This window comes from Haliotis rubra, unplaced genomic scaffold, assembly GCF_003918875.1.
Source record: "Haliotis rubra isolate DU_JTF1 unplaced genomic scaffold, ASM391887v1 Scf418, whole genome shotgun sequence".
NCBI classification, from domain to species: domain Eukaryota; kingdom Metazoa; phylum Mollusca; class Gastropoda; order Lepetellida; family Haliotidae; genus Haliotis; species Haliotis rubra.
In genome coordinates, this window is record NW_025767100.1 from 125405 (window position 1) to 142849 (window position 17445).

The window sequence follows — 17445 nt, forward strand, 5'->3', positions numbered from 1 at the left end:
ACTATGATCTGGTATTTGCAAAAGTTGTATCGAATGAGGTGCTGGAGTGTCAATCGTCCAAATAATCCCTTTATTTTTTATTTCGATGATGTAACCATTATCATCTAAACTTATGTAGGGGTAGATGAATTTAAAGTTAATAAACCAGTCAACTTTTAGTATCACCTCTCGTCGTTGGTAGACGCTGTTTTGTAAGTGCAATACGTACAAGGCATTTTCCGTATCAGGTTGGTCGATTCCTCGTGTCCCCGAGATCGGAGAATGCGATAGTAGCCTGGTTTGACACATTACTCATGGTGATTATACTCGTATTAGGGAAGAGCCTTCAATTGGTTCTCTGATAATTTCTCGAGCATAAACTTTTAGCTGATGAGATGGATTTTTGGAGGTAAAAAAATCTTCGTGAGGGCGATCGTGACATCTTCGTGACTCGCGTAAGTGTAGACATCTTTCTGTATATAAATCGAGCACACGTTATTTTGATGTTTTCGAGGCCAACTAAAGTATACTACTGGTATAATATCAATATTTTGGTTGGGTGATGCCTCCCAGAGAAAGACTTTGATATAAAGCGTTGAATTGGTTGGAATCCCTTCTAGGACATTAGACATGTCTTCGAATTCAGGCACCAACTGTAAACTCGTATTTCGGATATCTGTTTGACTCGCTAACAAATGACCTGCATTTCTAGGGATGAGGCTCATGAGCACACTCCTTCGTTGTGAGGGGATGTAAGATGCGATGAGAATCTCCTTATTAAGGACTTTCGTTAAATAGTGATCCTTCGTCTCCGCAAACACGTAGGGAGAAACGAGGGTGATATCTAGTAGCCAGTCGATTTGTGAGGAGTTCAACGTCCATCAGTTATCATCGGTTAGGACGAACTGGTACAACATGTTTTTTAAGAGACCTCGGGTCTCGACATTGACTAAATAGCTTAGATTGCCATCGAATGCCGGGACCATCATCCATTTGTTATTGTCATTGAAGATGAGATTGTACTGGGCGTTTATAAGGAGACCAATGGTGAGGACATCGTCTAAATCTCCTATGTTACCCCCACCACTGCTGACTTCTTTTCGTCTGTAAACGTTGTTTCTTAATTCTAAGGCATATACCTTGCCTTTCGACCCCGGGTTCTTCGAAGCCGCGTGTCCCCGAGTTCAGAGATTACTAGGTTGGTGCATTTTCTAACTTGCATGGCCGTTCCTGGACCCGAAGCTTGAGTCATGGTTGTTTGATGTACAACGTGGCACTAAGATAGCCGATATGTATGGGTTTATGTCTTATATCTAAAACGAATAGTTTGAGTTCCATGATGTTGCTCCGCGTTAACTTTCTGTACTGTTAGGTCGAAAACGATTCCGTTTTGCCGTCGTTGCACTTTTCCGTTTTCCCCAGCACGTATCTCAGCAGGGTTGAAGGGGGTTCGCCTTGAATGTTGTCTGTTTGAGATGAATGAACACATCATGATAGACCACAAGCCTCGGTAATTTCGAACACATGATGGTGTCTCAGGGTTGTTCGATGGAAACCTGAGCGTTCTAGCCAAGGGCCTACTGAATCGGAAGGGTTTTTCCCCATTCGTGAACGTAAGCGTACCATTCGACTCATTGAGTTTGAGGGTGGCTCCCATGGGTTTGAATATCTCATTGTTGAGCATGCACAATCTGTAATAACCGTCGGACAGTTCGTGGCGATTGCCATCAATGAATAGCTTGTTGTTCCCTTGACGTTGACTGATGTTCGCCCATCACGGGTAGTAGGTGAGATTGTGACGGAGAGCGGCGAAAAGGGTCACTACACTATCGACAATATTTCGCTGGAGTTTTACAAGGTGACGAATCCGGAACTGGCTCGACAGATTCGCAACCAGTATTCGGGCACATTAGCCATTCTGTACGATCGTGTGTTGCGTCATTGGAAGATCATCGTGAACAAGAGCAACACGCTGTGGAACATCAACCTGAACGTACCCACATGCAATAGATGAAGGGCATTTTGATCCTGTCGGTGGAAGAATTTTCGCCGTTTCGAAGGGGCAATGAAAAGTATTGGAACCCGAAGATTAGTCGTGGTGACCGTCTAGGGCATGCCCAACCAGCTGTTCAGCCAAGGCATGCGGCTTACCATCAGTGGGACGAGCGCCAGCTGGAAATCAACGCGATCGTCAAGGACCTTGGTCTCGCCTACATGACAGTCAACCAGTACCTGAGGACCAAGTACACGCTGTGGTTGGACATGCGATCCACAGATGACTATCGACGCATCGAGACTGGCAGCAAAAAGGCTCAAACCGTGTGTAAATTAAACCTTTATTTGTACGTGATCATGGATGCGCAGCTTAATATAGACAATGGAAGATTCCTGTAGGCCATCTATTGCCTTGCCTCGCGATCTGCATTGCAACACTGTGTGCGGTCAGACGGGATGCGGGAAGACCGTGTTTGTCTTGGATATGCTGGAAGGGTACTATCGGAATATGTTCGATCCTATCGTGATTCTTTGCCCTACGATACGCATCAATAAAACATACACGAACAGAGTGTTGCTGATTAACGACTTAATGACATAAAATCAACCCAGGAGTACATTTACAGGACTGGTTGCGAGCCTTTCACGAGAAGTTTGAGGGAGAATTGATGCTGTTTATCCTAGACGATTGCAGTGGGAATAAAGAGATCACCAAAAAGAGAGATATGTTATCGTATTTGGCCTTTTCGGGACGTCACATGAAACACAGCGTTTGGGTCTTCACGCAAATGTTCAACTGTCCTGAAAGACCTGAGAGAACAGACGCAATGGGTCATCCTGTTTCACTGGAAGGACAGGGATTCGTTCGGAGGAATGTTTAAGGGAAAACGACATGATTCCCACCAAAATCTGAGCGAGAACGCGTGAGAACCTAGTTAGCTGAAACGAAGCACGCCAAACTCGTGCTGAAAACAGACCAACCCGTTGCTTATGCGCTGTGCTAGTTTAGCAAAATCAAGCAACCTGCTATGCAAAATCAAGCAACCTGGTTAGCAAAACCAAGCAACATGCTTCTCAAAATTAAATGTATACCTCCTATAGATTAAAACCGTGACGATGTTTGAAATTCTCGTGTTGTTTTACCTGACATTCATCTCGCCCGTTTGGTTTATGTCAGATTTTATTATTATTAGATTTAAAAACAGATTGATGTATTACAAGATGGAGTTGGACCACATGCTCGTACAAATGATAACCGTGAATTACACGTGCTCGGTATGCGGTATTGGAGTGAAATGCCATTATGGGTTTTGTAAAGCCCACGGAGCAGACGTGTTCCGAAACCAACTTATTTACGAGAAGAAAAAAGATTATCTCAACGAACGTAACCAACTCCTCAGAATAAAGATTTTTAAAAAAGAAAAAGATTTTATGTGCGCTTCATTTAACATAATGAAGGCTGATGGAGTTATCTCCCTTTGAAATCAAGCAATTAGACATTTGACTTTGCATGTGGATATATCAAATCAATTAGACATTTGAGTTTACATGTGGATATAGCAATCATGACTACCGTCAGCGAACTCAAAGCTCTCGCTAAAAGTCTTGGATTGGTGGAATGCATGAGGAAACCCCAACTGCTCCCCTTGCTCGACATGAAACATGTCAAGCCCCCTACTGCACGAGACCTCAAACTCCGGGCTAAAGAACGGGGATTGTAGGGTTATTCTCGCATGAGGAAAGCCCAACTGCTCAACTTGTTGGAAGACACCGAGCCAGTCGAGTTGAGATCGGACGGACCATGCCATGGGTAAGTGTCTGAGAGGCTGGAAAATGACCATGCAGTCTAACATCGACGTCAACAGCGTCAAACCTCTGATTGCCGACAAAGTCGAAGAAGAGCTGGATGATTTAAAAAGTATCAAATACCAGTTGACCATCCACATGTCGCTCAACAAACAGCAGACGGACGGCAGTACCGAGTCCTTCGAGCCTTACTTCAGAGGCAAGCAGGAAGTCGTACTTCCACTTCAATCAGACTTGATCCCTTCAACCCTAGATACCTCACTACAAAAAATACAAGAATCATTGGAACGATGGAAGCACAGAGTCTCCAGTTGGGTGGTGGGAAGTATCAGCACCATCTATTTGGATACAGCGAACTCTGTACCGTTCAGAGGCTGATCGTACCTAGACTTGCCTCCATATTACAAGAACAAAAAACCGTGGTGAACGTAAAAAACAAAAACGATCACTGCTTAAGATGGGCGCTGAGATCAGCCTTACTCCCTGCTGATTCGAAAGTGACAAACAGACCTTCAAGTTATCCCGCAGACGGTGGGCTGAACATGGATGGTGTCGACGAACCCACACCCATCTCTCAAATGACAAAGGTGGAAAAACAAAACCGTTTTCAAGCAAGAAGACCTGCATCCGAATCGACATGCCTCGAGGACATCAAAACATCTCAACGTTCATAAATGCAAACATCCAATGCCCGTGCCTTACGTCATTTACGCTGACTTCGAAGCATTCATCAAATGGGTCGACCACGTCACATCCCCCGAAACGAACAGCAGTTTCATGTACAAAATGCAAGAACACCAAGCATGCGGGTTCGGGTACGTGGTCGTCTGATGTGATCTACCGAGGTCTCGACGTGGCCGAAACGTTACTCCAATCTTACAATCACGAAAAGGCTCAGAGTTGCTACATGTGCGACCAGCCCCTGAATGGGGATGTCGTGAGAGATCATTCCCACGTCACCGGTCTATACCGAGGTGTCGCCCACAACACGTGCAACCTCCAGCTTAGAATCAATCCCCAAACCTTCCCCATCCCCGTTGTGTTTCGACTAAGATTTGTGGGCAGGAACGTTTTGCTAGTATTGCAAATGCACTCTAGGCGTTAAACTTTCCCAGCGTAATGACATCTTTCATTTTGTTAAGCAATTACTGGTATTCCTGGAAGAAAACCTTGCTTTTTTACGCACCCCTGAATAAAACACATTCTGAAATACTCAAATATCTTCCACATCACATCAATTACTTATATTTTTTATACTTTTGTCGCACCTTTGTTAGCATCCCATCTAACATTTCATTCATCTGTCCTATGAACTCTTTGCCAGGGATATTGAGGTTCGTCAGTTGATCCGTGATCGAGGACAGGTCCATGCTTTCCAGCTTTGAAATGCCGTTTTGTACAGTAGCTGTATACAAATAAACACATACAGATGAACACAGGAAGGCTTACGATTAAATGAACACATAAATAGACTACTTTCTGGTCACATATCAAAAACACTTTCTGTATTTATCATAAAAAAATCATGATAAATAAAGAATCATATATTTTTCTCCTGTATTGTTAAGGTAAAACTAATGATGAGGCCAGAACAAGCCCTGAAACGTTGTATTCAAGAATAAAGCGAAGATGAAACCCAGAAAATTCTCTATGTTCATTGTACAAGAAATTCTAAAATAAAACACCAATTGCATCTTGATGTAAATATGGACAATTGAGTGAGTGAGCGAGTTAATTGTTAACGTCACATCGGCAATATCTCAGCCATATCGCGACGAAAACAATTTATACAATAAAAAGTGAAATGAGAATATTTGACATTGAAATGGAACATATGTACGTTATAAAAACCTGTCGACGAAGGACAGTAAAATAACTACAATATCACAATTACAACTAAAACTAGTGGGGAAAGTTAAAACTGATAGCACTATTTGGACAATACAATATAAAAACTGCCTGTAGATCGCCACTAACTGAAGGTAGATCACCATACCAGGGACTTTAGACTGGTGCGATTTCAATGATGTTCAGTATATTTAAGAGCTGTTAATATTGCCGTGGTTATTGAACTGTCAGCTGGTAATCTAGGGGATATCGTTCTAGATCCAATGATAGTGGCACAAGCAACTGCTCCACCATCCTTGGACCCATCTGTAATTTGTATGCATAATATTTATTTTTTTATTGATTAAATTCTTGTTTATATTGTAATTCATTAGTTGCTGATTTTGTAAATGTGGTTAAGGTTGTGGCCTAACAAAGAAAAAAAGGAGATGTATTTTCTAGCTCAATGCCGGCAGCAGAAAAAATGGATGGTTTAATTCTTAGACCAAGAGATGGAACAAAAGAAGACTTCTTGTATAAATCCTCATAAAGAGGATCAAAAACACAGTTAAATGCAGGATGTGACTCGTTAGAATTTGGTTTGTGTATATACTGCACGGATAGTTTTATACGGCGTTGGTTAAGAGCTGGCTCATCGGCCTCAACACAGAGACCGTCAACTGGAGAAGTTCTAAAAGACCCAAAACAAAGTCTTAAGCCTTGGTGCTGGACAGAATCAAGTATTTGTAGGTTGCTTTTGCAGGCTCCAACATATACGATGGATCCATAATCAAGTTTAGATCACACTAATGATCTATATAAGTGAAGGAGTGTAGTTTGATCCCCTCCATACTTTGAAGTGGAAACAACCTTTAACAGGCCTTCAGACATTTAGCTTTAAGGGATTAGATATGTGGCATAAAGGTTAAATGTGAATCGAAAATATGACCCAAGAACTTGGCCTCCTTGACAACTTTGAAGGCGGTGCCATTCAGAAATAGTACAGGGTCTTTATGCGGTTTGTATTTACGGCAGAAATGTATACAATTTGCATTTGCCGTTCAGTAATATGCATGTTTTTGCCACGACAAGAAATGTTAAAATCATCCATAAATAACGAGCCATCGATTGAATCATTTAAAGCCTTTGATAAACTATTAATCTTTATACTAAATAATGTGACGGACAATATACTGCCTTGTGGGACACCCTGGTCCTGATTGTAATGATCAGACAGGGTAGAACCCACTCGAACTTGAAATTCGAGTTGGATATAAATTGAGGCAAACGACCCCGTAATCCAAAATCATGCACATTTCCTTAAATATCATGTTTCCATGTGGTCGCATATGCTTTTTCTAGATAAGAAAGATCGACACTGCATGCTGTTTGTTAATTATGTCATGTGTAACAAAAGATTCCAAACGCACTGAATGATATATTATAAAAATCTTTTGTCAAAGGACAGTAAAACAACTAGAATATCACAATTACAATTAAAACTAGTGTGGAAAGGTTAAAACTAATAGCACTATTTGGACAATACAATATAAAAAGAGGCCATAGATCGCCAACAACTGGAGACAGTGAGGGAGTGAGTGAGTTATGTTTTTAAGTCACATCGGCAATATTTCAGCCATATCGTGACTAAAACAAATTCTATATTCATGATAAATACACGTAACTTATAAACCCTGTCAGATTTTGCACAAAATGAGTTAAAACTAGCTAACTTATAGCTTTGAAAGTAAACAACGATTTTGGATAATACAATGTAACAATGGGCAATGCATCGCCAACAACTGAAGGTAGATCACCATACTAGGGTCCATGTAGACTTACATTTGCTACCTGCATGGACCCTAGCTGGATTTACACTACAACTGAAGATAGATCACCATACTAGGGTCCATGGGGTTGATCATCAGGAGCTTGCAGATCAGCCAGTTGAGTTGAAGATGGTTGGATATATAAAGAGCCTATTGTAAAAGCAACGTCGCACTACAACAGCTTGGAGATGTAACAGTCAATGTTGCAAGGCTGTGGATAATACGGATAGAAGAGCCTCCGGTTGCCCTCGCACTAGGAAGTGAGAAATAGTGATTTGCACTGAAATTACGTAAGTTAAAAGTATATGTCTGTTTTAAATATATCTCCTGTGGACAGATTGCTGACGGTGTAAAATCCTGTACTTATATATGTATTTCATTGAAATTAGTCCTCAGTCATCTGAAGTTCCACTGAATTACGGTTGTATTTTTGGTGAGTTACCACTAGTATGGCCGTTAGTGCTCACATTGTCGGATACCTCCATATCCTCAAGCAACCCATATCTGTTATGGAGTTGCACAATATCTTTCAGTGTCTTTGACACTGAGTCCACTTTAGTAGACTTAGATGGCTTAATGTTATATTCAGTTTGAGTCGATGATGATGTTTCTCTGTTTTCCTGATGTCTGATTTGAGCTAATGTCTGAATATAATGTACTAGCTACCACTTGGGTATCCTGATGTAACCCACGTCTGTTCTGTTTTGCAAGGAACTGATGACGAAGCATAAGACAGGCGATTGATGTTTCTGGTATGATTAAACGAACTTGTTTTCGGGCCTCGGCAAAGCTTACTCTTTTCTCACATTTCAGTTTTTGGACAGTAGCTTCATACTTCCAACTGAGTATTCCTTTCACGAAGCCGCGTGGTCGCCTTTGCAATGCAAACACTTGATTGCGTTGTGCATGTCTTGCTGTCATGATCACATGATCCACATCTGTAGCAAGTGAGCTTATTCATGCAAGAATTTTGCCCATGGCCAAACTTCTGACAATTAAAACAACGTGTTGGTCGTTGGATGAAAAGTTCCAAACGCATCGCAAAACATCCGACATTTGTAGAACTAGGTGGAACCGGGCATTCAAAAGTTAGTAGATACGTGTTCGATGGGAACACGCGCTGATGGTGAAGACTGTAATGAAGTATGTAATATCCACTATCAGCTCCTGAAACATTTACCCAAGCCATGCCTTGAAACACTCCTGAACATTTTGGATACTATTTGGACAACAGGAAACTTTCCCCTTCATGGCGCCATTGTTGTACCTGGCCGGGATCATACTGATCCATCAAACTACAGACCCATTTCATAAACAAGCTGCGTGGAACGCGTGGTCAATAATAGATTAGTATGGTTTCTAGAAAACCAATAATCTTATTTCAAACATTCGGTGGTGTTCGCAAAAATATACCCAAAGGCAAAAGTTATTGCGACTGACTTAAAGTTACTTTTTTGATGAGACCTTTTAAATATGGCAAGAAAATCATTCCACAATAGGATTGCAAATGGCACTTTACAACTTTTTCTGGCGGACACATGCTAATGAGGACAAAGTGAGAGTCAAACAGTCAAGATGAAATTCACAGTCAATAACGTGTATGTCCACAATGAGCATTGATGACACCGGCGCCTCATAGAGGCACTCAAACATCGTAAGAGTGAGTGAGTGAAAATTTATCGTCACATCTGCAATATTTCAGCCATATCGTGACGAGAACAATTAATTGGCATATACAGTAATTAATTAATGAAAAAACTGTCAACGAAGGACAGTAAAATAACTAGATTATCACGGAGATGAATTTAAAACTAGTTATTAAATCTAAAAGAGTTTAACTATAGATGACAATACAATATAAAAACAGGCTGTAGACTGCCAACAACTGAAGGTAGATCACTACACTAGGGACCATAGGGACTGACCGTACATTCGCTTCCTGCATGGACTATAGCTGGATTTACACCATCCCTTCAGCTATTAGCAATTTTAGATAATCTACCCACAAATGTAAAGACCATATATACTACGATTAAAAATAATAGTAGGTTTAAATTTACATTGAATGCCTTGGGACTTACATACCCTCTCAAGAGTAGAATACTTTTACAATATTTCAACCGCCGCTAAGGGTACATCCACTAGCAAACTTAGTTACTAATCTAAAGTACCAATAATAAAATATTTAGCTATTTAATCATTCATCAAAATCTATCTAATAATCCTATATATATTTTTTAATTCGACAATTAAATGAAAATTAACAGTACTAAAGCGATCATTCACAGTTTTTACATTGAAATACTTATCCCTCGTGATGGAAAAAGCAATACAGTCAAGCATGACATGCTTGACCGTGATTCTCTCATCACTAGGGATGTAAAACGGAAAACATCGTAAGAAGTCTTATGGAACGGCATTCCATATCTGTGGAAGCACCTGGCGTAGTTCCTGACGCATGACTGTAGCATTTGGATAACATCTCAATCTCCTCTCCATTTCGTCCCAGACGTGTTCGATAGGGGACAGATCTCGGTTCGGCCATCAGCGCGGTGCAATAGGAATCTGGACTCTTCAGTGAAGACATATCTATAACTGGAGTCGTAGACGTTGGTGACGTAATGTCAAATGTGTCGTCTGGCAGGACGTCTAGCACGTATCCCGCGTGCAGTCAGACGCCAGCGAATGGTCCTTGGCAATCTCCTGTTGACATCAGGAACTGTTTGAGCTGTCAATGTGGCTGGTTTTGAATCTTTGGCGCAGATGGGTGGTTCGAATCCAACGATCGTTGCGTGGTGTGGTTACAGGTGGACGGCCACTTCGGGGACGGACTGCAACGACGGAGTTTTGTTGATAGCATCTCTACAAGCGGTATATGGTGTTCCTGTGCACGTTAAACTGCCGTGCAACGTTTCGCTGGGGTGTTCCTGTTTCAACCATTCCAATGGATTGCCACCTTTCATTGATTAAGTGAGTTATAAAGGATATTAAAATGCGTTATAACCATTTTCCCATTTATACAAACAAATGTGTTGATCACACTATCTTTTGCCTTTGATTATAGAAGCACTGTTGACCATTTGGTTCGACTAGAATCATTCATTAATATTCCATTGTATATAACGAGCATGCTGAATCAATCTTTTTCAACCTGGAAAAAGCTTATGATTAAAACATGGAAACATTTACATGCCTTTGGTTTGAGAGGCCATCTGTCTCATTCTATATCACAATTTTTAGCAGACAGACAGACAATTTCAAGTTCGTTTTGGATCAACCCTGTATGACCATTATAATCAAGATCAGGGGGTTCCATAAGGCAGTATTTTGTCTGTAACTTTGTTTAGCATAAAATCCAATAGTCTCTCAAAAGATAGATGAGTCATTGTTTTTGGATGATTTTGAAAATAACGCCTCATGTCATGGTAAAAATATCCATACCATAGAGAGACAATTACATATGTGTTAAAACATAATATATAAATGGTCACTTGATAATGGCTTTAAATTTGCGCAGATAAAGACCAAATGTGTACATTTCTGTCGAAAATATAAACCTCATAAAGATTCCGAACCGATTCTAGATGCCTGAAGGTCTTAGATTTATTGAAAGTTGTTCCCAATTCAAAGTGGGGAGGGAATCAAACAGATCACAGATCACTCACCCGATAACAACGTGATTACGGCACCATCGTATATGGTGGGGGCTTGTAAACGCAGTCTGAAACTATACTGAGTCAAAAAAGAAACTTCACATTCTTTCTTCAGGCCACTATAAAAGAACAAGAGATTGTAAGATGGTTAAATTGTTATTATTTCATTGCTGAGATATGTGTGATGTACTCGATACACAGACAGTGCCATAATCAGTTCCATTAGGCTACACCGCCGTTCCAAAACATGGGTATACAGAATGTCAAGTCACAAGAATAAAAATGCGAAATTTCTCAGTTCAATATCGTGTATGGCCGCCCCGCGCATTCACCACTGCCAAACAGGGTCTCCTCATCGACTGCCTGATGCTTGTGAACACGTGGTTGGGGACTCTGCGCCATTGCTCTTGCAAGGCAGCGCCACGTTCCTGCAAGGTTGGTTCCTAAGACCATGAAGCGTTCTCCCAAGTGCATCCCAAACGTGCTCTATTAGATTAAGGTCAGCGGACCTCGATGGTCAGTCCATGACGTTGATTCCAGCGTTTTGAAGGAAATTTCGTGTCAACATCGCTGTATGCGGCCGAGCATTATCATGCTGGAACTGTAGACCTATGCCATGAACCGCCATGAAAGGAACGAGTTCAGGGGTGAGCACCTGGTCGTGATAAGCAGCAGCTGTGAGGTTTCCACGGATGACCAGAAGTCGGGAACGATTGTTCCCACAGAAACCACCCCACACCATGCACCTTCCGCCCCCGAATCTGTCGACTTCCTGTACACAACATTGGGCATACCGTTCACGACGTCGTTTCCAGACTCTATGCCTGCCGTCCGCGCATCTGAGGGTAAACCTGGATTCATCGCTAAAGACGACTCGATTCCAGTCTCTCTGGGTCCATCAGAGGTGACGTTGGGCCCACAGCAGACGTTGACGTTGATGAAACGGCGTCAATATTGGCCCACGATGTGGACGTCGAGAATGGAGATTGGCAGCCCGCAACCGATTTCGAATGGTCTCTGAGGACAGTCGACCTCTAAACATATCAGCCCTGGTTCGTGTAGCCGGCAGAAATCTGTCACGTAGGTGACGTAGGACGATTTGACGGTCTTCTGCTCGTGACGTCACACGCGGAGGACCCGACCTTGGGCGATCAGAAGTGGTGCCAGCTGGTTGTAGACGACCTCGCAAGTCATACACAGTACGACGGCTGCATCCCATTGCTCTTGCGACGTCAATAACTGATCTTCCCGCTTGCAACATGCCAACGGCACGTTCACGTTGCGCATTTGACAATCGTGGCATTTCAAGTACCGTTAGAACTGTGGTTTACAAGTGTTTTTTCAATTCTTGAGGCCAATGCAAACACGTGCATTTGAAGAAAACTTCGATGCGAAGATCACGTGATCGACTGCACGTGCAAAACCTGATTTGGCACTAACGTCATTTGCACGACGAATGGATGGGTTTGAGTGGGGTTTTCTAACGTTTTTCTAGAGTCGAAAGATAGGGATCCCATTTCGGATACATAGATGTATCATCACAGAAAAATTATTCAATATTTTTCAAATTACATTTTGTGAAGTTTCTGTTTTGACTCAGTATAGTAGTTGATTCTATCCACCACCAAGGTCTAAGACTTTGTTTTGGATCTTTCAGAACTTCCCCTATTGACAGTGTCGACGTTGAAGCTGATTAGCCTTCTCTTAACAAACGCCGTATCAAATTATCTTTGCAGTATATCACTAAATTATAGTCTTAACCCTGCATATAACTGTGTCTTTAATCCCCTCTATGAGGATATGTACAACAAGGAGTCTTCTTTTGTTCTGCCTCTTGAGATAAGAGTAAAACCTTTCATTTCTGCTGCTGGTATTGAGCTGCATGACAAATATATCTGAATCTTAAACCGGAATTATAATATAAACAAAAATTTATCAAATAAAATGTAAATATAACACTCTTATTTACAGATGGATCCTAGGTCACAAGAGTGACCTATCACTGACAACAATATTTAATGAATCTTAAACTAATGAATTATAATACATGGGATCGACTTGAGATAAGAGTAAAACCTTTCATTTCTGCTGCTGGTATTATCTGCAAATATCTCCTTCCGGCATCAATCCTCCCTGATGTTGAGGACCATGTTGAGCTCTTCCATTCTCCTCCTAGGTCACAAGCTGACCTATCACTGATAACATTTAATGAATCTTCCCTTTAAACTAATGAATTATAATATTATACAAGGAAGTTGAAAAATGTATCAAATAAAATGTAAATATAACACATACAAATCCTTATTTACAGATGGATCCAAGGATGGTGGCGTATTGGTATCCCTAGTGATGAGTGAGTGAGTGAGTGAGTGAGTTTAGTTTTACGCCGCACTCAGCAATATTCCAGCTATATGGCGGCGGTTCCCTAGTGATGAAAGAATCACAGTCAGGCATGTCTTGCTTAACTGTATTGATTTTTTGCCATTACATGGGATCGATATTTCACAGTATCATCTTTAAAGGATATGTTTTTACTATGTATAACTTCATCTGTAAATACTCCAGTGTAAATATTCTGTAGCGCTTTGAGCATGCCTTAGGGTGTGGAAGGGGCGCATTATAAATATGCATTTATTATTATTATAAAGGATATGTTTTTTTAGTCATTTAATGCTTCGTTTTATATTTGGTCAAATGAATACATAACTTAGGTTGTGTGTGGCAGGACCTTTGGAGGGGGTTGAATACCTCCTAGAATAATTGTCCTCTGAAGAGGGTACTGAAGACCACATCATTCAATCCATGTTTATCATTACCAGAGTTTTAATTGTAGAATTGCTTGGCTAACTTGCTCAAAACAACTGAAGAGATGCAGGTAGCAAAAGTAATAGAATGATCTCCCTTCAGTTGCTGGCGATATATAGCCCGATTTTATAGTGTGTTTTTTAAATGATTAAGCATTTTAGACTGAACTCAAACTAATTTTAATTTGTGATACTCTAGTTGTTATACTGTCCTTTCGGCAGATTGTAGAATATATAGATGTATTTACTCACAGTATATGACTTTCTGTCGTCACGAAATTGATGAAATATTGCCGATGTGACGTAGGATTTATACTCACTATCACAAAAAAGACATCAATGTAAATTAGTAAGCTGTTTTACTAACCAGAAATATCATGTTTGTGTCTCTGATGAAAAGCTAATTGCCTGATGATTTTGATGTCATGAACACACGTTGATCTGTAGCAAGGCTTGACAGATAGCGAAACTACAAGTTCTCCACCCTGTATTTCCACAGAACTTTTGAGACCGAATGAAACTGGTCGATATTCCGTCCAGAAGACACTGTTGCCTACAAAAAAGATACCGTTACCATATACACTACTACAATGTGGAAAAGACGTCATGAGTCCTTATGCAAAAGTGATATTTGATGCCAATCGTTTCTAAAATACCTACATCATATTTAGTTTTTGGTTTTGTTATGTGGGGGAAATAATCTGGATGTTAGTTAATAAAATATGAATGCAATGATGAAATAAGGGATTGAATTTAATCGATCAAGGCAACATCTTCAGATGTATATATATATATGTGGCGGAGCAAGTATATATGTATGTTTAGTATACTTGATTATTTCATGTTTGTTACTCAGAGTGTCATGCACACACAAACACAAGTGCTCTATGCGGCAATCATCAGACAAACTGAAATCAAGTTGCTTGGAACTATTTTTTTCTCATTCGGCTTGCGTGCTTTCCATGGTTGAAAGTAGTTCACTCTTTTTGTTGATCTTGTTGCCTTTGTTGTTGAGAATTTCTAGCTTCTCTTCAATACAGAGGTTACATAATCCTGAGTCTCGCTTGCTTATGTTTGATTGCATTAAAATGTTCCATTTTATTTCATAGTTGACATTGTTTCCTTTGAGTTGCCAGATATATCTGTATAATCTACAAAGCCAATGTAACAACTCAAGTGGACACAGTGTCATAAGTGCCATACATAGGGGTGGCAAGTGGGTCTTTCAAACTGAGATACAACAACCACACTAAATCGTTCTGAAATGAACGCTACGAAAAAGAAACAGATTTGTCCAAATATATATATAATCATAATGCATCTTTTTTAGGCTAGTGCTGACTAAATCAATCGCATTGGTTTATGAACGATTATCAAATATTGGCTATATCTGGAATTCGCGAAAACGTGAGCAGATCCTGTACCTCTTCCATCAATCACAAACACATGGAAAACTAAGTCAATTGTTATTATTAATTAATACCATCTCTACCATAACTTGGGAATTTAATATCCATTGCATTACCTTTGGGAGCAATCATTCTTTCACCATTCAGCTCAACGTCAACCTTGGCCTCGAGAGGATGAACCTTGACTTTCAATGGGATTCCACCCTTAATATTGCTCAGTGGTATATCAATATGACAAGAGAATCCAAGACAATCTTCATCAGCTGTACACATCTGATCATGGCCATACTGGAAGCCAGTTTTAAAGTTTGGACACACTGAAACCATAATGCGACAAAATGAATCCAAGTAAACTACACTGATATTTTAATTTAAAAGACTGACTACAATGAAATTTAGAAAAAAAGTGTATTTGTTCAAGAGTGAGGAGCCACTTCGGACAATAACTGAACTAAGTTGAACCAGTTGTAGTCTCTTTGAACAATACTTAAGTAATATGACGGCATATCATCTTGACGTGGGAGGAAAGCGTGAACTTATTAGAGCCCTTAGCGTGTACAGCTTTGGTAGAAACCCATGAGCATGGATATGGTACAAGCAATGCAAGGTGCATAATTACTACGACAGCTAGCGCAAGGCATTTGTGAAAAGTCAAGTTGCAATAACTACGAAACTAAACAATGCCATTTCTTTTAACATATGAAAAATGCTTTCCTTAATCAAGGAAGTAAACAGTCTGTCCTCCGTCATGCCTGTGTGCTCGTATATCGCTTTTAACTTTTATTGCACTCTCTAACAAACAGATGGTTGCTTTATTATGTTTCGTAACTGTAGTGTTTTAATGACATTGTTTTGTGGTTCTTACTTGTAAACATGGACGTTTTCAGGAGAGAGATGCTGGCTAGTCTCCCTCCTTGGGGAATAATTCCAAGTTGTCTAAGATGTTTACCAAGACCACCATTTGCAAATGTTTTCAGATTACCGATTGGTAATTTCGTCAGTAATGACGTTGCATTTCCAAGCAAACCAGACAGTTTAGGGACACGGTTCTTCAAGCGGTCATTTGCCAGTAACATTCTCGAAAATGATCCAAAATCTTTCCCCTTGACATTGGTTTTAATTGCAGAGAGGAAATGATTCATATGGCCCCTGAAACAAATCCATCATAGGTTTATTACAGATACTTGAAAGCATGAAACGTTTGTATGTGGAAAACATGCTTTTGACTATACAGTCAGCTCTCGTTAATCCGACACTCATTAATCCGACAATCACGTTATTCCGACAAAAAATTAGGGAACCATTTAAAACAGTGATAATTACTCTCGTTAATCCGACATTCTCGCATTCCGATGACACTAAACAATGTTTTTCTTAACAATCATGTTAAGTTCATCTCAATCGTACAAATAATTATAATGGTAATTACTCAAATCCTGTGAACAGTTGTGTTACGTCAGACAGAGATCCGAGAATACTGCTTGTGAAGCTCATGGCCTTCCCTAGTTCCGAATCTGGGGGGATGATTTTTTTTAGCAGTTGAACAGAAAACCCTTTCAGCCAGTCTAGCGCTTCTCGTTTCAGCTTTCCCAAAACCTGTTTCAAAAAATTAGGCATCGATATCAGATCTGCAACTTGTCCGAAGTGTTTAGTGATGAAGTCTTTGCATTCCTGGCGCCAGACAGGTTTCAGTTTCAAAATATTGACAAAGGGTGATGGGTCCATGTAGAAGCACAAGTCATCACCCGCTCCTTGAGATTTCTTCTTGACAGCAATATGAATGTGAGGCCAGTCACACCCGTTGTTGCCTCCGGATGTTCCTATTACCCGTGCCTGTTCAAAATGCTTATCCTCATCCCCAACTGAGGCATTTATGTTGGCTATGATAATCTCATACTGTTTGAAGTCTGAATCAGTTGGTTTGATGGTGACCTCTGACGCGCCAGTCTTGCGAACTATACCAGCCACCGGATTAATGACCTGATGAAGGAAAATAATGTGTATATAATAACTTTTTAGATACACACAAAATGTTTAAAGAGATATTAATTTTAAGCAATTGATGGATATTATTTGATTGTCACGACTCTTTGTTTGCCTGGAATTATAATACTTTCTTTGGTTGTAGAGCATGGGGATTTAC

The 17445-nt window shown here is 40.4% G+C and overlaps 1 protein-coding gene across 1 annotated transcript in view; it reads right to left on the minus strand.

The window, feature by feature from the left end:
• LOC124288421 overlaps positions 1-17445 on the minus strand; it is a 97848-nt gene that overhangs the window by 53818 nt on the left and 26585 nt on the right. The window contains exons 4-8 of the mRNA XM_046724938.1: positions 16732-17282; positions 16168-16451; positions 15419-15619; positions 14261-14446; positions 5049-5185 (exon numbers count right to left, since the gene is read on the minus strand). Of these exons, the coding sequence (XP_046580894.1) occupies positions 5049-5185; positions 14261-14446; positions 15419-15619; positions 16168-16451; positions 16732-17282 (1359 nt within the window). The remainder of the gene's footprint in view (positions 1-5048; positions 5186-14260; positions 14447-15418; positions 15620-16167; positions 16452-16731; positions 17283-17445) is intronic.